The following is a 26,100-nucleotide window of genomic DNA, read 5'->3' as shown; positions in this document are numbered from 1 at the left end:
CCCAAAACTGAACCAGCAGAGCCCCCACCACCCCCACTGCCTGCAGGGGCCGGTCTGCCTTAGTCATGGGTCTCTGCTGTGCAAAGACCTGCCAGAAGGGTTTAAGTCAAGATTGGACACATAAATGCTGAATGGAGAAGAGCAAAGAGGCCAGGAGCTGGCCAGGTGAGGGAGCTCAGCAAGTCGTTTTCCTCATCTCTTAACTGGGGAGTGAGAATTGGCTCAGATGAGATCAGCGGCTCTTACCCTTCTTGGGGTCACGGGCCCTAAAATCCTAGGAGAGCTTTGCACTGTTTCCTCAACGAAATGCTCGTGAATACATCCTTTAAGGGCTGCAGCAGCTGCTGGCCGAGGCCCCGAGGTCGGTGAGAAGACCACAGCAGGGCGCCCGCCGCAGTCCCCCTCGCCCCGACTTCTTGGCTCTCCAGCTCCTAAGCTCCTAGCAGTTCCAGAGGCAGGATCTCTGGGTCCTGGGGGGGCCTGCCGCCCCCTCCTGGGTAAGGCGGCACAGGGCGCTCCCAATGGGCTTGGGGAGAGGGCAGGGATGCCCACCTCTTGCAGTTTCCCGGTTCAAGAAACCCCAGGGCGCGAGAGAAAAGACGGGCTCCCACCGTCGCTCAGCTCCGTCCCATAAACCAGGGCCGAGAGGGGCAGGGACTCATCCAAGGTCGCGCAGCCCGCCTCGGCCTGGGGGCCGGTTCCCCGCGCCCCGCCCGGGCTCACGGAGCCGCTAAGGCGGGGTGGCGGCGCCCCGAGCCTGCGCCCCAGGGCGCGGGGGTGGGGACCGGCCGTGCCCAGGAGCCGGGCTGCGGCGCGGACCCGGCGGGTGGGGCTGCCGGGTGCCGAGCGACCGGCAGAGATCCGCTCACCGCCAGCCCGGCCCCTCCTCCGAGCAGCTGCCGCAGCCCGAGGTAATCTCGGCCCCGCGCTGGGGACACCGAGGGGTGGGGACAGCTGCGGGCCCGCGGAGGAGGGCCGGGGCTGGGCCGGGGGCTGGGGGGGGGGGGGGGGGGGGGGGAGCGGCGCCGCTGCTGCCCGATCTCCCGGGAATGCCCTCCGGGGTTGCCGCCTGGGGTGGGGCCGCTCGGCCTTGCAACTCGAGCTGCTGCCCCTGGTTAAAAATACCCCTGCCCTCCCCCACCCCTCCCCCGCCGTGCCCTTCCGTCGGGCCCCAGCCCTCCCACCCCGACAGGCTCTGGCCCCTCCCTGGGGACAACTCTGCCTTTTGCTAATTTGTCCTCTCTGGGAGCTGGCCGCGGGCCTGCGGAGGGAGGGGCCGGGAGACACCGAGACTAAGAGATAGTCAGAGAAGGTGCCCGAGAGGTGAGGGAGAGACGAGAGGAACCGGGGTAGGACCCCAAGGAGGAGGAGAAGGAGGAGGAGGAGGACGACGAGGACGACGAGGAGGAGGACGAGGAAGAGGAGGGAGGGGGGAGGAGGGCGGAGGGGCCGCCCGAGGAGGGCGGGGAGGAGCGCTCTTCCTGGTTGGGCCCTGCCCTGAGCTGCCACCAGGGAAGCGAGCCGCAGGGACCGCAGCGACCCTCCCAGACACTCCTCCCCCAGGTAAGGAGCTGGGTGGCCAGGCCAGGATTCCCCGACCGCGGCCACTAGTCTGGGGCTGAGGGGCTGCCCCTTCCCCCTGTCTTTTGAGTGCCTGGGACAGGGCCAGAGGCCAGGGGCTCGGAAGTCGCAGAGCCCAGCGCCCGCTTGAGCCTGCGCTCAGCACTGTCTCAGGGGCTGGGCTGGGGGAAGGCTGGAGGGGAAGGATCTGAGGCCCAGCGACCCTGATCACCCGTCTCTGGAAGCCTGGGGAGGGGTCTGACTGCCTGGAGTTCTCAGCCCCCAAGCCAGGGAAAAGGGCCAGTGCGGAGGAGCTTGGCTAGATTGGGGAGGGGGTTACAGGCAGCAGGCAAATAAGGTCAGAGGCCTTCCCTGGGGTCTGTACCTTCCCGGTTCCCTGTGTTACCATCTCGGGGCTCCGCCCTGCCCCACCTGCAGGCTGGCTGACCACAGGACTGCAGGCACAGAACAATGGGAATCTGGGAAGGGAGAGATGGTGGCCAGCGCATCTGGGGGCTGGGGAACCCCTCTCCTGCATTCTGGGAGCCTGGGGGTGGGGGGGCGGTGTTGCAGAGAGTCCTGAGTTCTGTGAGGCGAGCAGTGAGGTAGAGAAAGCCCAGGTTTGGGGAGGAAGTGAGGGCAGGGACTGGCAGAAGCCCCAGTTCTAGTCCTGGGAAGGCCTGCGTTCTGAGCAGGCACGTCTGTCCCGCAGGATGGCTGAGGAGATCATCACCCCAATATACTGCACCGGGGTGTCTGCACAAGTGCAGAAGCACCGGGCCAAGGAGCTGGGCCTGGGCCGCCATGAAAACGCCATCAAGTACTTGGGCCAGAATTATGACCAGCTGCAGGCTCAGTGCCTGCAGAGTGGGGTCCTCTTTCGTGATGAGGCCTTCCCCCCAGTGCCCCAAAGCTTGGGCTTTAAGGAACTGGGCCCCAACTCCTCCAAAACCTATGGCATCAAGTGGAAGCGTCCCACGGTGAGAGGGGCCACCCTGGGTGGACTCAGTTTACCCCTGATCCTGGGTGAGGAGTGTGTGCAAGACTCCAGGTCCTAGTGGGGAGTGGGGTCCAGGGTGGCTGGGTTTCAGTTTCTGGGAAGGGCTGGCCCAGAGACAGGACTCCGGGTCTCTTGCAGGAGCTGTTCTCAAACCCCCAGTTCATCGTGGATGGAGCTACCCGCACAGACATCTGCCAGGGAGCCCTGGGTAGGCCCTGGGGGCTTCTGGATGTTTCTTCTGTGGTAGTTCCTCATGCCCATTCTTTCCTGCTCTGCCCCAACCCCTCCCTCCTGCAAGCCCAGACAGGCTCTGGCTATCAGTGCTGGGGCTGGTTTGCCCAGATTCCTGGTTTTTTTCTGTAAATTGAGGGGAACCTCGGGTTCTCCCCAGCATGGGCATTCATGTGCACCACTGGGAGCAGATTCGTAGAGCAGGCTTGACGTGCGTCCCTCCCATCCCAGGGGACTGTTGGCTGCTGGCTGCCATCGCCTGCCTCACCCTCAACGACACCCTCCTGCACCGAGTGGTTCCTCATGGCCAAAGCTTCCAGAATGGCTATGCCGGCATCTTCCATTTCCAGGTGAGGAGCCCCGCACCCACCTGGCACCAGGGGGTGGGGGACATAGGGGTAACAGGCACGGGAGGAGGTGAGGACTGAGGACTCACCGCAGTCTGAAGTGAGGGTGGCCCAGGGCCACACCCTGCGGGGGCCACCCTCCTGTAAAGTATCTGACCTCTCGGTGCCTTCTCTGATCTGTCATGTGTGAAACGGTTGGGCAGGTATTTCTCCACTGGCAGATTTCCTGGGTCATTGTGCAGGTGGACGAGAAAGCGCTTGGAAGCGTAGAAAGATCTCTGTGTTATATCCTGTGGGACAGATCCTTTTACTCCCCAGGGTCTCAGTTTCCCCCACCTGAAAAAGAAGGAGTGTTCCACCGGGGAAAAGAGACCAGCCCATGTGGCCATCTCCACCCTTGGCAGCAGTCTCCCCACCCACCCGCCCCCAGCTCCTCCTGCACTTTGGCATCCTCCAGCCTCTGACAGACCCCTGCAGAAAAGACAGACTGGGGATCAAATCTATTTAAATAAGACTTTCCTGACCTTATTTGCGCACAGGGCCCATTTTTCAAGTCGCACTAATGAATTCTCAATGAGCTGGTGCTGGGAGAGCCACACCCCAGCAACCCTGGATTACACCCTCTGGCCCCAGTGGCCCCAGCCCTGCCCCCGGGACTCCCGGGTGTCCTCTCCTTTCGCCTAGTCAGGGAGCCCTTTACCCCACTCCATCCTCAACCGCCTTGGGGCGTAGGAGACGGCCCACAGGACCACTGTGCGGCCAAAGGCCGAGTGCCCCACCTGCCCACGCTAGTCCGCAGGGACGGGGTCTCTCCGCCCTTTCCCCGCCCACTTCTGGCACTCCTCCAATCCGATCCTCCCCAGCCTCTGATTGGCCCTTTCAACACTCCCCTCGCAACCCGCGCTACTTGGGCCCACCTCCTCCCCTTGTTCTGGTCCCATAGTTCTGCACTCTCGGCGCCCCGGTATCACTTTTTCGCTTCTGGTCTCAGGCGCCTGACGACTCCCGCCCTGGGCAATCTGCCCATCACAGCATGTCTGAAGCAAACCCCATGATTGCAGGAGCCCCGCCCATCTTGTGGTTTTTGTTCCACATCTAATTTACATATGTATCCACCCCACCCCTTCCATACACGCACCCTGGCCTAGAATGGGGAGAGAACTGAGGGGCATGGCCTAAAGGGGGGCTTTTTCCAGAAGAGCCAAGGCCCGAGGGCTTTCAACTTCTCCATACCTGGGGAGGCTTCTTCGTCTGTTTCAAAAATATCAATAGTGCTGCCCTATAAGCTTTGCCTTTGTGATCTTGTTTAGTTTAATGGTGAGGAAGGCACTGCTGTTCCCTTTTATGAAATTGAGGCTTGGAAAGGATGACTTGCTCAGGGTTCTGTATCTAGGATACATGATCTAGGATCAGGTATCTAGTAAGTGGCAGAGCTGAGACCTGAACTCAGGCCTGAAGGATCCCGAAGCCGGTACTCACTGTGATCCCCCTCTCCCCAGCTGTGGCAGTTTGGGGAGTGGGTGGACGTGGTCGTGGATGACCTGCTGCCCACCAAGGACGGGAAGCTGGTGTTCGTGCACTCTGCCCAAGGCAACGAGTTCTGGAGCGCCCTGCTCGAGAAGGCCTATGCCAAGTGAGTAGGGGCCCAGGTGACAGCTCCAGGCCACCCTGGGTGCGGGGTCCTGCTTGGTGCCAGAGTGCTGACCTGGGGCCATCCACAGGGTGAACGGCAGCTATGAGGCCCTCTCGGGGGGCAGCACCTCAGAGGGCTTTGAGGACTTTACAGGCGGGGTCACCGAGTGGTATGAGCTGCGCAAGGCGCCCAGCGATCTCTACCACATCATCCTCAAGGCGCTGGAACGAGGCTCCCTGCTGGGCTGCTCCATTGACGTGAGTGCGCCCAGCCCTCACTCTTTTGCCCTGACCTTTACACCCTGACCCATGACCCGAGTCTCCTCTTCCAGCAGTTCCCTCTCCCAACCCAGGCCAGCCTCATCTTCATCCCAGGCTTGGCTCCAGACCCCATCCTTCGCCTCACATCATCTCTGGATCTTCACCCAGCCTTATCCATCACTTCGGTCCCACCCTTCACCTCCATGCCTGGTGTCATTCCTGTCATCTAACACCATGCCCATCCGCTGTCCAGTTCACCAGCCTCAGACCTCAGCTCTTCCCTGGTCCCAGATCCTATGGGCCCCAGCCTTGCTCTGTACTCAGTCCATTCACTTTTTCTGCTCTTCTGTTCCCACCACTCATCCCTGACCCCCTCATCCTTGATCTCCGCCTCCACCCCCAACAGCACTGCATCCTCAGCTCTAACCTTGTCCCCACCCTCTTCCCCAGTCCTAGCTGACATCAGCCTGTCCTCACCCCTCTTCTCCACCTCCTGTGTCCTTCTACATGAGGCCCTCTGAGGGCCTGTGGCTCCCTGGGGGGCTATGCATGGCGGTGTGTGTGTGCCACATGCATGTTCACTCAGGGTGTGGCCAGCTCTGGCCAGAGCAGTGTCAGTGGGGTGTCCAGGCCCTCCTACCAGTGGTAGCATTAGTGGAGTACCCGGGGGGCCCCCTTTCTAGGGGCGGTGTCGATGTATGGGGGTGATAGACTAGATCGGATCAGGGTCCCTGCCTGCCACTCCCAATAGCTGTTGTGTACACATAGGAGAATGTTCAAGACCCGTGAGTACTCGGAGCTTGTCTCCTGACCGACGGTAGGGACGCTGACTGGGCCCCTGACCACAGTGCATGTGTCTTTCTGCAGATCTCCAGCGTTCTGGACATGGAGGCCGTCACCTTCAAGAAGCTGGTGAAGGGCCATGCCTACTCTGTGACTGGGGCCAAGCAGGTACAGCCCCATGGGGTGGGGGTGGGGGGTGGGGGCAGGCGGCGGCCCCTCCCTGCAGGGTGGTTCCTGCCTCCTTGCCTCTGCCTGTGCCCAGGGCTGTGGGAGGGGCTGGTTCTTCCTTGCCCTCCTGTAGCACCTTATCTGTATCCTGGGGACTCTTGTCCTCAGATGTTTATCTTATCTGGGCCTGATTTACTGCAGTTTGTGTGTGTAGTAAATTCCTGGAGGCCAGGCTGTATTTCCCGTGGTGTGGTGTTGGGTGCCAGCAGGGCTGGCGAGGGTGGGGTGGTGGGGAGGGGTGTTAAAGAGCATGCCAGAGCAGGCGCTGATGGGATCTCTGGGGAACAGGTTAACTACCAGGGCCAGATGGTGAGCCTGATCCGGATGCGGAACCCCTGGGGCGAGGTGGAGTGGACAGGAGCCTGGAGTGATGGGTGAGGGGACACTGGCTGGGGAGGCTTGACTGGTGTTTCTGCTTGGGGCTCTGCCAGCCCGGGGTGGGCTCAGGATTGAGCAGAGGGGCCCATCTTCATGTTACTGGGTCTGGCAACTGCCCTGACAAAGCACGGGCTGTGCAGGCCCTGCGCCCAGCCTGTGAGCATCCTCAGGGCATCAGACAGGCCCTGACAAGGCAACCCCTGGAACTGGGATGTTGGGGCTTAACCTTGAGGAGCCTTCCTGACCTAGGCTAGGGGAGGACAGGCCCCAGGGACAGAGGTCAGGCTGGTCAATGTCCACGAGCCCCTGGCAGTGCCCTTCTCTCCACAGCTCCTCGGAGTGGAACAACGTGGACCCTTACGAACGGGAGCAGCTCCGGGTCAAGATGGAGGACGGAGAGTTCTGGTGAGCAGCGGCCTTCTCGCCCTGGCCCCTTTCCAGGCCTTGCACCCCAGCTCCCAATCCCCACAAACGCAGCGCGTGCCGCAGCCCTCTGTGCCCTGGCTGGGGGCCCTGGCTCATGCCGGCACCTCGCCCCCTAGGATGTCATTCCGAGACTTCATGCGTGAGTTCACCCGCCTGGAGATCTGCAACCTGACGCCTGACGCGCTCCAGAGCCGGAAGTTCCGCAAATGGAACACCACGCTCTACGAGGGCACCTGGCGGCGGGGGAGCACCGCGGGGGGCTGCCGGAACTACCCAGGTGACTCGAGCGCGGGGACGCGCAGGGGTGCAGAGGCGGGGTCTGGGCTGTGCTGCCTCCTGGCTTGGGGGGCCTCAGGCAAGATGCTTCTTCTCACTGAGCCTCAGTTTCCTCACTCGGAAATAGAGATAGTTGTGCTGCCCTCTCGAATTGGCTTTAAGGCATAAAGTATTGAATGTCTTTGAAAGGAGGCCATTCGAAAGAGCCTCCTTGACACACCATCCTGGGGCCTGAGCCCAGGATGCTAACTAGGGGAGAAGGCTTTGTTGCCATCAACCACCTTCCTGTCACTCTTCATGCGGAGACCTTCCTCCTGGCCCACTGTCTTCCTCCGTGATCCTTCTGTCACCTTTCCCAGGGCTTCTGGATCCATGTGGATGACTCGGTCCACAGCCTGGCCTCTCAGTTCCTTGCCAGCCTCACCTGCAGCAAACTTTCCCTTCCCCTTCGTTCTGCTGCCACCCTGAGGACACACGGGAACCTGTTCCCAACATCCCACTCTGACCTCCGCCCTTGTCCTTCCTGTGCAGTCATCGGCCTGTTGAACTAACTGTTGAACCCACAACTGCACCATCCTTCACCTCCCTGTTGTCGTCTCTCCTTACCTGGTTTCGTCTTGTCCCTGCAAACACTCTCAGCTGGCACAGCCCCAATCCTAGTTGAACCCTCTCCATTGGCTCCGGATCCACGGAATGTGGCTGGAGAGAAAGCACACAACCGGGGCAGTGTTTCCTCTGTAAATGCACAGCCACAAACCTCAAGTGACCGCTCTGCGTGGCCCCCAGCAATTCCACTGCTAGTTACTAACGCCCGCACTCTCTTCTCAAACCTCCCTTTGCTGTCACTGTCATCTGCGGACCCGGCCTTGCCCTTCCTTGAAAGATAGACCTCATCAGGCAGGGCACCCCCTCATATGCCCACCTCCAAATCCCCCAGGCTGTCTGGAACTGTGCCCTTCTTTACTGCGTCCCCGCCCGTGACAGTGGCAGAAGTGTCCCTGCTCGTGGGGACCCCCACCTCTGCTCTGGATCCCATTCTCCCTCACCTCCCATTCTTCCTCACCTCCTGTGTCCCGATGGAGAATTGCCTCTCTTAAAGCGGCCCTCTCTTGACACCACTTCCCCACCCATTTCTCTGCCCCTCTTCAAAGCAAAATTTCTCAGGAATTGCCACACTCCCTGTTTCCTTTCTCACTTCCTGCTCAATGTTTAACCCCCTCCAGTCCAGCTTCCATCCTCACCACGCTGCTGGGAATATGTTAAGGTTTATTAAAGAAAACAAGGCCCCAAAAGCAGTTTGGGAAATAATTTAACAATAGTTGTGATTGAAAGATTGGCACCTGAGCTAACAACTGTTGCCAATCTTTTTTTTTTCCCCGTGCTTCCTCTCCCCAAATCCCCCCAGTGCGTGGTTGTATATATTTTAATTGTATATATTTTAGTTGTGGCATGTGGGACGCCGCCTCAGCATGGCCTGATGAGCGGTGCCATGTCTGCGCCTAGGATCTGAAACGGCGAAACCGTGGGCCGCCGAAGCAGAGTGCAGGAACTTAACCACTCGGCCATGGGGCGGGCCCCATATCTTCTTTATCCAATCATCAGTTAATGGGCACTCAGGTTGCTTCCACATCTTGGCTATTGTGAATAATGCTGCAATGAACATAGGGGTGCATGGGTCTCTTTGGATTGCTGATTTCAAGTTCTTTGGATATAGATACCCAGTAGTGGGATGGCTGGGTCATATTGTATTTCTATTTTTAATTGTTTGAGAAATCTCCATACTGTTTTCCATAGTGGCTGCACTAGTTTGCATTCCCACCAGCAGTGTGTGAGGGTTCCTTTTTCTCCACATCCTTTCCAACATTTGTTATTTTTTGTCTTGGTGATTGTAGCCATTCTAAGGGGTGTAAAGTGATATCTTAGTGTAGTTTTGATTTGCGTTTCCCTGATGATCAGTGATGATGAGCATCTTTTCATGTGCCTATTGGCCATCCGTATATCTTCTTTGGAGAAATATCTGTTCATATCCCCTGCCCCTTTTTTGATTGGGTTGTTTGATTTTTTGTTGTTGAGTTGTGCGAGTTCTTATATATTACGGAGATTAGCCCTTTGTCAGATATATGATTTGCAAATATTTTTTTCCCAATTGGTGGGTTGTGTTTTTGTTTCAATCCTGTTTTCCCTTGCCTTGTAGAAGCTCCTTAGTCTGATGAAGTCCCATTTGTTTATTCTTTCTATTGTGAAACTGCTCTTTTGAAGGGCACTTGTAGCTTTGGCTTTGCCAAATCCACCACCACTCTCTTCTCAAGTCTGGCATCCTCCAGCTGTTCTCAACCTGGCTCAGAGCCCTCTGTTTTGAAGAATTCTCCCTCATAGGGATCCAATTTCAGTTTTTCTCCAAATAGATAACCACTGTTCTCTGTACCATTTATTGAGAAATCTGTCCTTTCCTTGCTGCCCTGCAATGCCAGCTCTGTCATACAGTGTCCGTATATGTAGGGATCTGTTTCTGGGCTTGTCATTTTGTCCCTTCATTTATCCGTCTGCCAAGAGCACATTGATTTGATTGCTATAGATTTAGAAGAAGTCCTGCTGTTGGACTGGGAAAATTCCTTCCTCAGGAGTCTCTTCGCTATTCTTGCCTTTTGTTTTTCCATATGAATTTTAGAATCATCTTACCAGGTCCTATGAAAAACCATCTGAGATTTTAACTTGTAATTGCATTGAATCTATAGACCGATTTGGGGGAGAATTGACATCTTTACTATTTTGAGTCTTCTTATCCAAGAATGTGGCATATCTTTATGTCTTTTGGCCTTCTTCAATGTCTTTCAATAAAATTTTGTAATTTTCATCATAAAGAGCTTATACATCCTTTTGAGATTTAGTCCTAGGTACTCTGTCATCTTGTTGCTATTGTAAGTGGTATCGCTTTCAAAATTACGTCTCCTTAGTAATAGCTGCTGATACAGGAACATGCAGTTGACCTTTTTTTTTTTTTTTTTTTTTTTTTTAAAGATTTTATTTTTTCCTTTTTCTCCCCAAAGCTCCCCCGGTACATAGTTGTGTATTCTTCGTTGTGAGTTCTTCTAGTTGTGGCATGTGGGACGCTGCCTCAGCGTGGTCTGATGAGCAGTGCCATGTCCGCGCCCAGGATTCGAACCGACGAAACACTGGGCCGCCTGCAGCAGAGCGCGCGAACTTAACCGCTCGGCCACGGGGCCAGCCCCGCAGTTGACCTTTTCAAGTTATTTTGTATCCAGAAAACTTGTTAAACTGTAATTAATTTTACTGATTTTTCTGTAGATTATTTTTGGTTTTCTAATTGACAATATAGCATCTGCAAATATGATAAATGTGTTTCTTCTTTTCCAATTCTTCTAACTTCTGTTACATTTTCTTGTTTACTATGATGGCCAGGACTATAGAGTGTTGAATAGCAGTGTGAAAGTTAACTTTTGATATCAAATATTTTTGATGATGAAAGGATTATTTGGGTTTTCTATTTCCTCTTTAGCCTATTTTGATGAGTTGTATTTTCCAGGAGTTTATCCTTTGCATCTGTTTTCAGAATCATTAGTGTAACATTATCCTTAATATATTCTGATACCCCCATCTGTAAAGATGTCTTCTCTTTTATTCATAGTGTTGCTTATTTGCACTGCCTCTTTTGCCTTTGTTTTTTATTTTTTTGAAAAAGATTAGCCCTGAGCTAACATCTGCTGCCAATCCTCCTCTTTTTGCTGAGGAAGACTGGCCCTGAGCTAACATCCATGCCCATCTTCCTCTACTTTATGTGTGGGACACCTGCCACAGCATGGCTTGCCAAGCTGTGTTTAGGTCCATGCCCGGGATCCGAACCGGCGAACCTGGGGCCGCCAAAGTGGAGTGCGCAAACTTAACCACTACGCCACCGGGCCAGCCCCTTCTTTTGTCTTTATTAATCCTGTTTGAGGTTTGTCAATATTAATCTTTACAAAGAAGTGACTTTTGACTTTGTTGATCCTTTGTATAGTTTTTTTTCTATATCATTAATCTTTGCTTTTCTGTTCATTATCTCGTTCCTCTGCTTTCTTTGGATTTGTTTTTAGACTTTATTTTATGACCTTAAATTAGATGCTTATTTCATTAATTCGAGGTGGTTTTTTTTTTTTCCATGTAAGCACCTAAAACAGTAAATTTCCCTCCAAGTGTATCTTAACTCCAGAACATTTTCACTACCCCAAAAGAAACCCTGTATCCATTAGCAGTCACTCCCTAGCTCCATGCCCTCAGCCACTGGCCACCACTAATCTAATTTTTGTCTCTATAGATTTGCCTGTTCTGGACATTTCATATAAAGGGAATCATAAAATATGTGGCCTTTCTGTCTGGCTTCTTTCCCTTAGCATAATGTTTTCAAAGTTCATCTGTGTTGTAGTGTATAAGTACTTCATTTCATTTTGATGGCTGAATAATATTCCATAGTATGGATATACCACATTTTGCGTATTCATTCATCAGTTGATGGGTTGTTTCCAGTTTGGGGCTATTCAGAGTAATACTGCTATGAACATTTGTGTCCATGTACTTCTGTGAGTGTATGTTCTCTTGGGTCTGTAAGAAGGAGTAGAATTGTTAGGTTGTATGGTAACTCCATGTTTAACTTTTTGAGGAACTGCCAACTGTTTTCCAAAGTAGCAGCCCCATTTTACATTCCCACTAGCAACATATGAGGGTTCCAATTCCTCCACATTCTTGTCAACACTTGTTATTGTCCATCTTTTTTGTTACAGCCATCCTAGTGGGTGTAAAGTGTACGTCATTGAAGTTTTGATTTGCATTTCCCTAATGACTAATGATGTTGAGTATCTTTTCATGCATTATCCACCATGTGTATATCTTTTTTGGAGTGTTTCTTCAAATAGTTTGCTGGTTTTTAGATTGGGTTGTCTTTTTATTGTTGAGTTGTAAGTGTTCTTTATATATTCTGGCTATGACCCATATGAGATAGATGATGTGCGTGTGTTTTCTCCCATTCTGTGGATGTTTGTGCTAACATCTGCACCAGTCTTCCTCTGTTTTGTATGTGGGTCACCCACCGCCATAGCATGGCTCCCCATGAGTGGTGTAGGTTCACTTTCAGGAACTGAACCTGGGCTGCCGAAATGGAGCACGCTGAACTTAACCACTAGGCCACAGGGCTGGCCCCTGTGGTTGTGTTTTTATTTTCTTGATAGTATCCTTTGAAGCACACAAGTTTTAAATTTTGATGATGCCCAATGTTCTATTTTTTCTTTTGTTGCATACGCTTTTGGTATCATATCTAAGAATCCATTGCCAAATTGAAGGTCGTGAAGATTTAGCCCTATGTTTTCTTCTAAGAGTGTTATGGTTTTAGCTCTTACATTTAGGTCGTTGATCCATTTTGAGTTAATTTTTGTTCATGGTGTGAGACAGGCGCCAACTTTATTCGTTTGCGTGTGGATATCCAGTTATCCTAGCACCATCTGTTGAAAAGACTATTGTTTCCTCCACTGAATGGTCTTGGCACCCATGTCAAAAACCAATTGGCCATCAATGTATGGATTTATTTTTGGACTCTCGGTTCTATTCTTTTAGTTTATATGTCTATTCTTATGCCAGTACCATTGTTTTGATTATTGTAGCTTTGTACTAAGTTTTGAAATCAGGAAGTGTGAGTCCTCCAACTTTGTTCTTTTTCAAAATTGTTTTGGCTTCTGGACCCCTTACAATTCTATATGAATTTGAGAACCTGCTTTTCCACGTCTATGAAAAAGGATGTAAAGGAATTGTTTTCTTAATTTCCTTTTTGGTTTGTTCATTGCTGAGGGATAGAAACACAATTGTGTCTTGATCTTGTAACCTGCAACTCTGCTGAATTTGTTGTTAGCTTAGTAACTTTCTTGTTACTAAGAATCATTTTCTTTTTCCTTTGCAATTTGGATGTCTTTTCTTTCTTTTTCTTGACTAATTGCTCTAGCTAGAACTTCCCACAGTATTGAATAGCAGTGGTGTAAGCAGGTGTCTTGTTCCCGATCTTAGGGGAAAGTTTTCAGTTTTTCACCACTGAGTATGATATTAGCTGTGGGTTTTCCATAAATAACCTTTATTATATTGAGGAAGTTCCCTTTTATTCCTAATTTTCTGAATGTTTTTAGCATGAATGCATGTTGGATGTTGTCAGATGCCTCTTCTGTATCAACCAGATGATCATGTGGTTTTTTCCCTTTGTTCTATTAATGTGGTGTATTACATTGATTGATTTTTCTTATTTGAACTATCTTGCATTCCTAGGATAAATCCTATTTCATGGTGTATAATTTTTTAACATATTGGTGGATTTGGTTTGCTAGTATTTTGCTGAAGATTTTTACATCGATATTCACAAGTGATATTAGTCTATAATTTTCTTGTGATCCCTTTATCTTGCTTTGGTATCAAGGTAATGCTGGCCTCACAGAATGAGTTAGTTTATCAAAAAGAAATAATATAAATAAGAAATCACATAGGTAATTAAGACACTACCTATACTAAAAAAGAAAGATCAGAGCTCAATAACTTAATCTTCCACCTTAAGAAACTAGTAAAAGGGCAAATTAAACCCAAAGGAAGCAGAAGAAAGGAAGTAAAGGAGATAAATGAAATACAGAATAGAGAAACAATAGAGAAAAAAATCAACGAAACCAACACTTGGTTCTTTGAAAAGCTCGGCAAAACTAACAAACTTAGCCAAACTGAACAAGGGAAAAAGCAAATGCCTACGGTCGCGCTCCAGGCGCATGCGCGGGCCCCGGCGTTCTCGCGACATGTCGGGTGGGCGGGCGCTGAGCGGATTTCCGGGCGGGGGGCGTGGCGCGCGGGAGACAGCGCGCGGCGCTTGAGCGGGGAGTAGTGGGTCGCGTTACCGAGCGCGGGCGGCTGGCCGGGCCGGGCTGGACCTGGCCCCGCGGCCACCCGCCGCCATGGGTCAGTTCCTGGTGCTGCTGCGTTCCGTGTCGGCCGACCTGTCGAGCAGCGAGGTGACCGAGCTCAAGTTCCTGTGCCAGGGCCTCGTGGGCAAGAGGAGGCTGGAGCGGGTGCAGCGCGGCCTGGACCTCTTCTCGGCGCTGCTCGAGCAGGACGAGCTGGACCCCGAGCGCACGGCGCTGCTGCGCGAGCTGCTCGCCTCCCTGCGGGGCCGCGCCGCAGGAGGAAGGGGGTGGGAGTGGGGGTGGGGGGGGGGGTGGGGGGGGGGGTGGCCAGGACGGAGGGTGAGGCCTGCGGACGAGGGGTCTGGGAGGGCGGTAAAAAAGAAAGAAGATTAAGGAAAAAAAAGAGAAAAGACAAAAGAAGACTCTACTAAAATCAGGAGTTAAAGAGAGAACATCACTACCACTAACAAAAGTAAATGGATTGTAAAGAAGTACTGTGAACAATTGTATGCCAACAAATTAGATAACCTCCATGAAATGGACAAGTTCTTAGAAAGAAAGAACCAAAATAGAAAATCTGAATAGACGTGTAACAATGTAGAGATTGAATAAGTAATCAAAACTTCCCAGTTACTACCTCCTAGTAGTTGTTTTATTATTGATTTCTAACTTAATTTCTTTGTGGCCGGAATATAGGATCTGCATGAGATCATAGCTTTGAAATGAACAGAAGCTGGTGTGGCCCAGCATATAGGGTTACGTGGATGTTCACGTTTCCAGAAAGACTGGCTAATGGTTATGTCTATTGCATGCTATATACCAAGCACTCTTCCAGATATTTTAAATATAATTTGCTTAACTTTCACACTGTCTCTGCGAGATAAACGTTACTCTCTATTTTACAGATAAGGAAAGTGAGTCACAGAGAAGCAGTTTGTCAAAGTCATTAATAAGTGGCAGAGCTGGGATTGGAACCCAGGAGGTGTGGACCTGAAGTCTGTTCCTTTGACCAGAACACTATTCTCTGAGTGTTAGAGGCTGTGTTCTATAATTGTTCGTTGTACCAAACTTATTGTGTTGCCTGCTTAATCTATCATTTACCTGAAGAGGGATGATAAAATTTCACACCATCCTGGTGCCTTTGCCAATTTCTTCCTTTATTTCTTTCTATTATTTTTCTTTACGTATTTTGAGCTATGAAATTTGGTGTGAGTTTAGAATTCTTAGCAGTTCCTAGTAAATTACACCTTTTTTCGTTACCTAGTGACCACCTTCATCTCTAATAATTCTTTTTACTTTCAAGTCTCTTTCAGTCGATGTTCCTATAGCTATTCGAGTTTTCTCTTGGTTAGGGTTTTTGTGCTGTGTCTTGTTACACTGGTGTCTAATCTTTCTACAGCTCAGTGTTTTAGTAGCTGTCTCTTGTTGACAGCCTGCAGCTGGCTTTTTTAATAATCCAGTTTGAGAAATTTTGTCCTGTGGTCGGAAAGTTTAATCCGTTTACGCTCACTGTGGTTACTGATTTATTTGTATTTATTTCAGCAAACTTAGCATGCGTTTTCTGTTTGTCCCTCCTGCTATGCGTTCTCTTGGATTGAGTTTTTCTTTTCTCTACCAGTTTTTCCCTCTGTGAATTTGGAAAGCATAAGAGCTTGCTAAATAAATTCTGAAGTTAATTGATCAGTATCTTTACCCTCTTCCTGAACAATGCAAAGACTTTAGAACATTTAACTTGAATCACCCCTCTTTTAATTTAATGTGCTGTTTTCAACTAGTATTTTAATTCTAAACAGTTTTCTTTCTGCCATTAATTAAACGTCATCATCATTATTTGATATAGTCTGTATTTATTTGGATTGCCCATATAATAACAGTATTTTGCTCACCATTCTCAGACCTTTTATCTAAGATCATTTCCATCTGCCTGAAATACATCCTTTTGTATTTCTTTTAGTGAGAGTCTTTTGGTAATAAACTTTCTCAATATTTGCAAAAAATGCCTTTATAATATGCTCATTTTTGACAATTCTCTGGATGTAGAATTCTGTATTGACGTTGCTTTCAACCCAGTGAAGATGCTGTTACTCTTTATTCTGCTTTCGTTGTTGCTCTGCAAGTCAGGAGTCTGTCTAGCATATCTTCGAAATGGTTTGTCTATTATCTCTTTTAAGATAATTTTTCTTTGACATTCTGCAATTTGACCATGTCGAAGTGTAGATTTCTTTTTATTCTGCTTTGGATTTGTTGAGATTCCTGGCTGTGAAGATTGATGTCTTTCAATGGTTCTAGCAGATTCTTAGCCATGATCTTTTAGAATATCCCCTGCTTTGACTCTCTTTATTTTCTCCTTTTGGAATTCCAGTCAGTTGTAAGCTGGATCTCCTCACTCAGACCTCTGTATCTCTTGACATTGCTTACATTTTCCATCTCTTTGTCTCCTTGGATTGCATTCTGGGTAGTTTCTTCAGATCCATTCTCAATTCACTAGTTTTCTTCTTTGCTGTGTCAAATCTGTTGATTAATCCTTCCAACAAGTACTTAATTTCAATTGAAAAATTTATTTCTGGAAGTTTTTTTGTTTTTGGCGAGGAATGTTGGCCCTGACCTAACATCTGTTGCCAGTCTTCCTCTGTTTTATGTGGGATGCTGCCACAGCATGGCTTGATGAGCAGTGTTAGGTCCATGCCCAGGATCTGAACCTGCAAACCCTGGGCTGCCAAAGTGGAGTGCCCAAACGTAACCACTATGCCACTGTGCTGGCCCCTTAACAGAGTTTTAATGACTGTCTTTCAAATGTATTCATTCTTGCTCAGGTTTTCAAGCTTCTCATTTATTTCTTTAAATATAGTAAGCATAGTCTTTTGTATTCTGTGTCTGATAATTTCACTATCTGAAGTCTTGGTGGGTTGGTTTTTGTCCCTCATGGCTGCTGGTTCTCAGTCGTCCTGCCTTGTGTCATTGTGAGGTTTTCATCTCACTTGGCCTAGAAGTTCATCTCTGGGAGTTCCTTGAGTCCTTGGATGAAGTTAAGTTCTTCCAGAGTGTTTCTGCCAGTCGCCTGGGATACTACCAACCCAGAACTCTTTTAAAAATAAACTCTCTCCTTACGCTTTCCTAGACCTCACAGGCGGCATGAGTTAAAACTGCAAGCTCACGTGAAGGCTGGCTTGTGGTTCTAAATTCTCAGGGAGAATTTTTTTCCCTTCCTCCCTCCCAGTTTACTTTTCTCTCACCCATGTGCTGCTGGTGTTCCTTGCTTGGGTCCCACTTTTACTGAGGGAACCTCCTCTTGGACTTTATCTCCTGACCCTGGACTTAGGGTCTCCAGGAGGCAACAGAAGTCCTTTGACATTGTTTATCTTGCACGGCTCTTAGTTTCCTTTTTTTTTTTTTTTTTTTTTTGCTGAGGAAGATTCGCCCTGTGCCAGTCTTCCTCTATTTTGTATGTGGGTGGCCACCGATGAGTGGTGTAGGTCCATGCCCAGGAACTGAACTTGGGCCGCCAAAGTGGAGCACGCCTAACTTAACCACTATGCCACCTGGGCTGGCCCCATCTAGTTTCTATTTTTTTAAACAGCTTTGTTAAGATATAATTCACATGCTAGATAATCCACCCATGTAAAGTGTCGGATCCACTGTGGCTTTTAGTGTTTTCATAAAGTTGTGAGTTCATCACATTAACTTTACAACATTTTCATTACCCCAAAGAGAAACCCTACACCCCGTAACTGTCACTCCTGAGTCCGTCCTCCCCCTCATGCCCAGGCAACCACTAATCTTTCTGTCTCAATGAATCTGCCTGTTCCGGACATTTAATATGAAGGGAATCATACAATATGTGGTCCTTTGTGTCTGGCTTCTTTCGCTTAGCATGATGTTTTCAAGGTTCACTTGGATTGGCACTCCGTTCCTTTTCATTGCTCAGTAATGTTCCATTATTCACTTAGGCCACATTTTGTTTATCCCTTCATCAGTTGGTGGAAAATTGGGTGGTTTCTCCCGTTTGGCTGTTGTAAGTAGTGCTACTGTGAACATTCGCGTACAAGTTTTTGTGTGGATGCGTGTTTTCATTTATCTGGGTTGTAGACCTAGCAGTGGAATTGCTGGGTCATGGCAATTCCCTGTTTAACCATTTGGGGAACTGCCAGACTATTTTTCAAAGTGGCTGCTCCATTTTACATTCCCACCAGCCGTGTTGAATTTCTAATTTCTCCACGTCCTTGCCAACACGTTATCTATCTTTTGGATTAATGTAAATTTGGGGGGAATCGGTGGGGGGATGCTGTGGCTTATTAGTGCCTTTAAAAAGAAATTCTGATTATTCTCTCCAGCACTTGGTGGTTTTTAGTCAGGGGGGTTGTTCCGGCGGCTGAATCACCAAACTGCTGGACATGCAGGTCCTTGTCACTCATGCAGTCTTGCCCCTGCTGGTCCAAGCCCGGCAAGAGGCCCTTCTGCTCTTTGATTCAGTCTGTGCTCCTTATCATCAACCCAGCTCCTGCAACCTCTGCAACCTCCCTGGTACCCTGTACTCACCGGAGCCCGGAGCCTCACTGGACACTGGCTGTCCCGCCATGTGTGTGGCTCTTGATTGTCCCTCTGCCTGGCTCCTGCTTCCCAGGGCTTTCCCTTCAGGTCTCCGCTCAGATGTCACCTCCTCAAAGATGCCTTCCCTGACAAGTCCAGCTTGCTTATTCTTCGTGATTGTTCTATTAATTAACCTGACTTGCTTGTACTTTGCCTCCCCTTCTGGAATGTGAGTCCATGAAGGCAGGGACCATGTATGTCCCCACTGCATATCTGTCACCTTGGTGGACACTTGGTAATATTTGTTGAATGAATGAATGGATGGAGGGACACATGGGGGAGGGGAAGGCTGCTGTGCTCTGACCCTCCTCTGATCTCCGCCTCCCCACCTCCCGACCTCCTGCAGCCACCTTCTGGGTGAACCCTCAGTTCAAGATCCAGCTGGAGGAGCCAGATGACCCGGATGACGACTACGGGGGCCGCGAGTCAGGCTGCAGCTTCGTGCTCGCCCTCATGCAGAAGAACCGCCGCCGCGAGCGCCGCTTCGGCCGCGATATGGAGACCATTGGCTTCGCGGTCTACGAGGTGAGGTGGTGGGCCCGGCGCATCCGCATAGAACCCTGCAGCGAAAGCCAGCCTGTCACCCCACTGCAGGCAAGCTCTGCCAGGGGGCGCCAGAGGACACCGCTGCTGCCCGCCAGCCCACCCATCCTGAGCGGACTGGGGCCACTCACACCCCTCAGACAGGAAGCCCTAGAAGGAGCCCCTGGGAGGCACCTCTGAGGCCCTCTGCCAGGCTTGGGGTGGGCCGGGGCCTAAAAGTCATCCTCTGAGGCGGGGGAGGGGAGGACGATCCTGGGATCCTCCCCTATCCTTGGAGGCCAGAGGGCTCCTCTTGGGAAGAGGGGTTTGGCTCAGCTGGCACCTGGGAGGCAGCTTCCGGGGGACAGATTTTGGCTTAGCTTCAGAAAGAAGTGGGCAAGCGGCCTGCCCTGGAGCGTAGTGAGTTCCCTGGCTTAGAAGTGCAGAAGCCGAGGCAGGCTATGGAGGGCCCTCTTTCACGCAGTGTATTTAAGAGAGACAGAAACTTCCAGACCTCCCTGGTAGGGGTAAAGGATGGCCGCGGCTTCGGCCTCGGGCCAGAGCCCCTGGCAGCAGGTTGGTGTGGACCCTAGCTGTAGGACATCGCAGCTGCCCACCTTGGCAGCTCTGATTCAGAGCTGAGGCCCAGGGCATTCCAGGGACAAAGAGGGCCCTGCCTGGGCCCCCCTCCTGGGGTCCTGGGGTTCCTGGCTGGTGTGAAGACAGGTCTGGGTCACTACTGGCCCCAGGCCCAGGGCCCTGCCTCTAAGAACTCAGGAGCCCTGCCCAGCATGCACCGCACCCCCAGCCATGGGCCAAGCACACTTTCTCTAACGTCCTTTGTCTCTCTTGCAGGTCCCTCGGGAGGTAGGTGTGGCACCCGGCTCACCTGGCTTCACATGCCCCTGAGCGCACATGGCCTGACTGGCCTGACGGCGTCCAGAGGGGAGCAGGACGGCACACGTAGAGAACCAAGAGGTCACCTTGTTTGATGGCTCCCTCAGTGCTCCCCCGGCCCCGGCCGCTGTTCAGCGGGCAGGACAAACCCTGCTCACCTGGGGTCAGAGCAGGTAGTAAGTGAGGGACCTGGATTTGAACCCTGGCCCTCGGAGCCCCGCCCACCACACATGCATGAGCTCTTCCTGTCTCACCGCTCACACCCAGTGAGTGCTGGCTGAGGCCCCTGGGGCACTGAGAGGGGGCAGGCGGCAGTCTAGCCAGGGGTTCTGCTCCTTTGAGCAAGTTGCTTAAGTTCTAAGCCTCAGTGTCAGTGTCTGTAAAGTGGGCACAAGAATTCCATTTCACAGGGCCGTCGTGAGCTGTAAATGAGGTGCCCGTGTCAAGCGCCCTGCAGTGTCTGACTTGGGGAAACTCCAAGTGATAATGATGAGCGTGCTGTTTCATGGTGCACAGTGTCTGCATTCACGTCCACTATCTCCTCACCTCCACCCTATGCAGCAGGCAGGGGTGTTACCCCATTTTACAGATGAGGAAACTGAGGCACAGTGACTTCTCAGGGTCATGCAGCCTGCGGATGACTGAGCCGTGACCCTGCTCTCCAGCCCCTTAGCCAGAACTTGGAGCCTTGGGGTCTGGGTCGGGGTCTAGGGGTGGGCTGAGTCGGCCACTGCAGCCCCCGCCCCCTCCTTCCCTCCCGCCAGCTGGTGGGCCAGCCGGCCGTGCACCTGAAGCGGGACTTCTTCCTGGCCAACTCGTCGCGGGCCCGATCAGAGCAGTTCATCAACCTGCGTGAGGTCAGCACCCGCTTCCGCCTGCCGCCCGGGGAGTACGTGGTGGTACCGTCCACCTTCGAGCCCAACAAGGAGGGCGACTTCGTGCTACGCTTCTTCTCGGAGAAGAAAGCCGGGACCCAGTGAGTCAAGGGCCCCCCCACCCTCCCCTGCAGGCCCCCCTGCTTCTCCCAACTGACCCCTCTTTCTCCCCACCCTCTCAGGGAGCTGGACGACCAGATCCAGGCCAATCTCCCTGATGAGGTACGTGCCCTGTCCCCACCAGGCGTCTTCCTCCTCTCCCTCACCCCAGGTGTGTGATAAGGACCTAGACATCCCGTCCCCTGGGCTCCAGCTGGCAGGGCAGAGCCCCTCCTGACAGGAGTCATGAGAGTGACACTAATCCCTCGTTTGCCCAGCACTTTACAGTTTGCAAAGGTCCATGTGGTGATGTGGCACGGGGTCCCTGGGCTTTCACTCTGTGCTGAGCTCTTCACCTGGGTCACCCCATGTCCTCCACAACAGCCCGGTCAGGGTGCCTTGGTCATCTCCCCTCAGCGGGACACTCAAGTTCACAGAGCTCAAGGGGCTTCCCCAAGGCTGTGCAACAGGAATCCAAAGCCGTCCCTCATCACTGAGCTGAACTGCCGCCTCCTCCTTTAGGCTGCAAGAGCCCTGGGCAGGGGGTACAGTGGGGACTAGAGTCCCATCTTACGGAGGAGAAGAGTGAGGGTCAGAGAAGTGAAGTGACACGTAGCTGATGAGCGGTCCCAGCCCTGTCTTCAGCTGCTGCCCCGGCAGGGGCTGGGCTGGGGCACCCCTGACCTGCTCTCCCCCTTCTCCATCCAGCAAGTGCTGTCAGAACAGGAGATTGACGAGACCTTCAAGAACCTCTTCAGACAACTTGCCGGGGCGGTAGGTGTGGGGGGCGCTCCGGGGCCCCGGGGGGAAGCCCTTCCCCAGGGCAGGTGCCAAGCTCTCTCTTCCCCCAGGACATGGAGATCAGCGTCAGGGAGCTGCAGACCATTCTCAACAGGATCATCAGCAAACGTGAGCATCCCCAGCGGCTGCTGTCCACCCACGTCCTGCCCCCCATTTCCTCCAAACTCCAGAATCTAGGCTTCTGCTCCCACGTTGAGCCAAACCCGACCCCTTGGTCTTCGTCGGGGGGAATCCTCCACTGCCTTTCTGAGCCCTGCGCCCCCATGTTCCTCCCAAACTCCTGACGCTGCTCACTGGACCCCATTCTCTGTGCCTGAGCGTGTGCCCTGGTGGGGTTAGAAGCTTAGCTGGCTGACAGCACATTAGTGCCAAGAAACAGGCCACCCTTCCTCCAGAAGACACGCCCCCGGGCCAGGCCGAGTGGCTTGGGAGCAGAAGCGTGGTTGTCTTCACTGCCCAGTGTGCACAACGGATGGCGGCTGCCCCCCAGCCTCCCCTTTGCCAGTGGACTTGGCCACACAGCAGCTCTGCCTTCCCTGAACTGCCGTGCCGTTGCCTGCCGCTGCCCTCTGACCTCCAGCCTCCATCCGGGCTGCTCCCTTGGCCCAGAACCCCTCTCCTCCTCTTCTCAGCCTTCGGGGCCTGCTGCAGACCCAGCCCTGCCGTGAGCAGCTTTGCTGCGTGTTTCTACTGCTCTTCTTTCACTTCTTAGGAGTCGGGTCATTTTACTCTGGTCTAATCGTGGTGTTGACATGGCTAGTGGGACACCGGCTTGACTGCTACAATGCTTTAAACTGTTCTTGCCGATGACAGAAATAATCTTACACACCTGCTCAGCTAGATTTCACACACCAGGGGACAGGGCTGGTGCTTCCCTGACGTCCGCCCACGCGGTGCCCCCAGCACGGGGCAGGCCCAAGGAGCTCGCTGGGTTGAGGTGCCGGAACTGCTTCTCTTGCAGACAAAGACCTGCGGACCAAGGGCTTCAGCCTGGAGTCGTGCCGCAGCATGGTGAACCTCATGGACGTATCCCCCCGTTCGCTGGGGTGTAGGCGTACAGGGGCGCTGGGTTCCCTGTTCCTGGAACTTTGTGGAGGAAGGGACAAAGCCCTGTGGAGCTGGAGGGACACTGATTGGGAGGCTGCACTGAGGCTCGGGCCTCGTGTCAAGTGAAAGGTGGAGCAGGGCCTGGGTCCCCCGGGTGACCCTGAGGCTGGTGCTCTTCTGTACCCCTCCCAGCCCACCCTGATTCAGAGAGGGAGGCCGGCCTGGCTGCGGGCTGGCCGTGCGCGGGCTCTCCCCTCCTCCCCGAGTCTTGCTCTCTCTGTGGCCAGTCTCGGCCTTTCCCCGCTGTTCACTCTCACCCCGGGCTGGGTTCAAGCTGTGCAGTTACCTTCTTAACGGCCCCCCAGCGGGACGGCAACGGGAAGCTGGGCCTGGTGGAGTTCAACATCCTGTGGAACCGCATCCGGAATTACCTGGTAGGTGGTCCCTGCTGGGCGCCCTCCCTCTGCAGCCTCAGCCACAGCAGGCAGGCCGGGCCGCAGGCCCCCAGGACGGCTGTGTGGGCTGGGCCCTCCACCCTGGGTCTGCCTCTCGGAGCCGACATATCCCAGCAACTGACCCATCCTCCGGGCCTCTCCCCTCCACCCTCAACAACCTCTCACCCTGGGGCGGCCTGGGAGGGCTGATGCCTCGGCCTAGCCCTCACCCTCTGCTCCCGCCCCAGTCCATCTTCCGGAAGTTTGACTTGGACAAGTCGGGCAGCATGAGCGCCTACGAGATGCGGATGGCCATCGAGTCTGCAGGTGAGGCCCCGGGGCTGGCAGTACCTCTGGAACCCCAGACAGATGGCCCCAGGCCGCCTCCCTGACAGCTACCCAGGGCGGTGGCCCACCCCGCTGGCCCTTGTCCCTGGGGTGACAGTGGCCGTGGTGGTGATGTGGTAACAGCCACCTTTGCCTTTTTCTCATGGTTCCTGAGGAAAGTGCTTTATCAGCATTTTGTAGGGTTTTTTTTTTTCATTATTATTATTATCCACATTGTGCACAAAGCGCAGCCCAGAGAGGAAAAGTGGCCTGAGGCCACACAGCCGGGGAGGGCTGGAGCCGAGCCCTAGAGTCTCCAGTGAGAGAGGCACAGGGCTCATCTTCACAGTCCCATGTCAGGATGAGGCCTGGGATTCCAGAGCAAGTGAAACTGGACCCCTGGCCCTCGGTGGCCAGCCTGGTTCCCTGGGGCAGTCCGGGCCCTCGAGGGCCCTCTGGGACAGGCACCTGCTTGCCCAGCCCTTCCCAGCTCCTGGCTCTGCTCTGGAAGTCTTCCTGCCCCGAGCCTTGGGGCTCACCCCGCGCAGCCCCAGTTCCCCTCCCTGTCCCCTCGGGCCATGCCGTGTCTCCCTGACCTTCACCCACCCTCCCGGGCCAGGCTTCAAGCTCAACAAGAAGCTGTATGAGCTCATTATCACCCGCTACTCGGAGCCCGACCTGGCCGTGGACTTTGACAACTTCGTGTGCTGCCTGGTGCGGCTGGAGACCATGTTCCGTGAGTGTCCCATCCTCCTTCCGTTCTCCAGCTCCATCTCACACTCGTCCCCCACGAGCTGGTGGGAAGGACGGCCACAGGCCCATGCCATGGCGCGTGCCAGAGATGCCAGGGTCTCCGGGGTCGGGCGCCCCGCGGGCTTAGTGCCGGGAGCCTGGGGTGGGAGGGAGCTCTGGAGGGGCCCTCAGGCAGCAGGGAGAGCCGCTGCCCGGCTGCAGCAGGGAGACACTGGGATGCTGTGGGGAGGTGGCGGTGAGGCAGGACGGGGCTGGTCCTGGCCTTGCGTGAATGTCCCACTGAGTTCTCAGCCCACGTCATCTTTTCTTGAACATACAGGGTTTTTCAAAACTCTGGACACAGATCTGGATGGAGTCGTGACCTTTGACTTGTTTAAGGTGGGGCCGCCCTTGGCTGGTGGGTGAAGGTGCTCAGTGGGGGGGTTTTCTTGCCTTTTTGGGGCAGGAGCCTGTGGCCTCAGAACCAGCCCTACCGGCTGGGCCACCTGGAGTCCTGGAAGGCCGGGTTGGGGGTGTCTGGGCTCTGGGAAGGGAGGCCAAGCCTGGCGGCCTCTACAGGAGCCAGCAGTGTGGTCTCCCAGGGCTGGAGGAGGCAAGGCAGTGCCTTCTGTGTCCCACCTGCCCTCAGAGGGGGGAAGAGGTGTGGCTCCCGAGCTGTGGGGCTGGGAGGCTGGACTTGGGGTTGCTGTGTCCCCGCTGACCGCACCCCTCTCTCCTCTCCAACCGGCAGTGGTTACAGCTGACCATGTTTGCCTGAGGCGGGGCCAGGCCCCCTTGCTGCGCCCCTCTCCCTTTCTCGTCTGCCAAGCCATGCCTTCCCGCCATGCCACACCAGGCCACACCAGCTGCAAGTGCCTTTCTCGGAGCAGGAAGCGGCCTCATCCTCCTGTCCCTCACCTCCCAGGCGCCGCGGTTCCTCTGCACGGGCAGAGCCATGTGGCCCTCCCTGCCTCCAGCGGCCGCGAGCTTAGGATGGACTCTGCTGTTCCCTCCCATCCCATCGCCAAGCCAGGAAGGCAGCTTTTGCTTGTTCCTGCCTCAGGATGGGGCTCCAGGGGCAGCTGACAGCCCCAGGCCTCTCGGCATCCTGATGTGTCGCCTCCCCTCACTCCCAAGGCCACCCCCAAGCCCACCCACCTGGCCTCACCTGCGGACTTTAAACGTAACCACTAACCCTGCGCAGTCCGCGTCTATGTGTGTGGAGCCCCCTCCCCGAGGCTGGGAACACCTGTTCCTTCCTGTGCAGCAGCCACTACCCACCTCGGCCTGCCCCCCAGCCCTGCCTGCCAACCAGGAGCCACCTGGCCTGGAGGATGGTCAGCTGTTCGCCCCCTCCCTCCCTCCCTCCTTTTTTATATTGGTGATTTTAAAGGGGACTCTTCAGGCACTGGTGTACCAGTTATGGGGGGTGCCAGAGGTACCTGGGTATGCGGGGGGCGGGTCTCATGTTTCCATGCAGAGAAACCCCACATAATAAAGGAAAAGGCCCCCCTTCTGTCTCCGGAGTGTGTTTCTGCCAACACCTGCTGCCCACTGCTTGGGGCCTCCCCCCCCCACCCCATCTCCTTCCCCATCCCCCCAGAGGCTGGAACCGCTGCTGGAGTACTGGGCATCTGGGAGGATAGTGCCCGGGCTGAGGGGCAGGGCCACACTGCTGGTCCTACACGGCCTCCTCACAGCCCCGGAGGCCTGCCCAGTGCACTCCAGCCTGTGTGGCTCTGC

General features: G+C 53.6%; 1 protein-coding gene across 2 annotated transcripts; it reads left to right on the top strand.

Moving 5' to 3' along the window:
• Positions 1-776: 776 nt before the first annotated feature.
• CAPN1 (calpain 1) lies at positions 777-25,869 on the top strand. Of its 2 annotated transcripts, none has more exons than XM_046643885.1 (22): positions 777-911; positions 2,273-2,540; positions 2,699-2,768; positions 3,023-3,141; positions 4,638-4,771; positions 4,860-5,028; positions 5,899-5,982; positions 6,331-6,416; positions 6,751-6,825; positions 6,963-7,123; positions 18,970-19,148; positions 20,001-20,012; positions 20,807-21,018; positions 21,100-21,139; positions 21,725-21,790; positions 21,868-21,925; positions 22,779-22,843; positions 23,230-23,298; positions 23,547-23,625; positions 24,245-24,361; positions 24,698-24,756; positions 25,109-25,869. In XM_046643885.1, exons 2-22 carry the CDS (start codon positions 2,274-2,276, stop codon positions 25,133-25,135), a joined length of 2,148 nt encoding a protein of 715 aa, XP_046499841.1. In that variant the 5' UTR covers positions 777-911; position 2,273; the 3' UTR covers positions 25,136-25,869. The 2 variants fall into 2 exon arrangements, with proteins under 2 accessions (XP_046499841.1, XP_046499840.1); XM_046643884.1 differs by lacking the exon at positions 777-911 and adding an exon at positions 1,034-1,563.
• Positions 25,870-26,100: the final 231 nt, after the last annotated feature.

The sequence above is a fragment of the Equus quagga genome, chromosome 17 (assembly GCF_021613505.1).
Source record: "Equus quagga isolate Etosha38 chromosome 17, UCLA_HA_Equagga_1.0, whole genome shotgun sequence".
Lineage (NCBI taxonomy): Eukaryota > Metazoa > Chordata > Mammalia > Perissodactyla > Equidae > Equus > Equus quagga.
This window is presented reverse-complemented; position numbering and strand designations above follow the sequence as displayed.

What these genes read in the sequence shown, in the direction of transcription:
- CAPN1 (XM_046643885.1), top strand. Translation starts at nt 2,274, where the DNA reads ATGGCTGAGGAGATCATCACCCCAATATACTGCACCGGGGTGTCTGCA. An exon ending in TCAGACAACTTGCCGGGGCG is followed by an intron (nt 21,791 to 21,867) that starts GTAGGTGTGGGG and finishes CTCTTCCCCCAG; the next exon opens with GACATGGAGATCAGCGTCAG. An exon ending in GATGGCCATCGAGTCTGCAG is followed by an intron (nt 23,626 to 24,244) that starts GTGAGGCCCCGG and finishes CTCCCGGGCCAG; the next exon opens with GCTTCAAGCTCAACAAGAAG.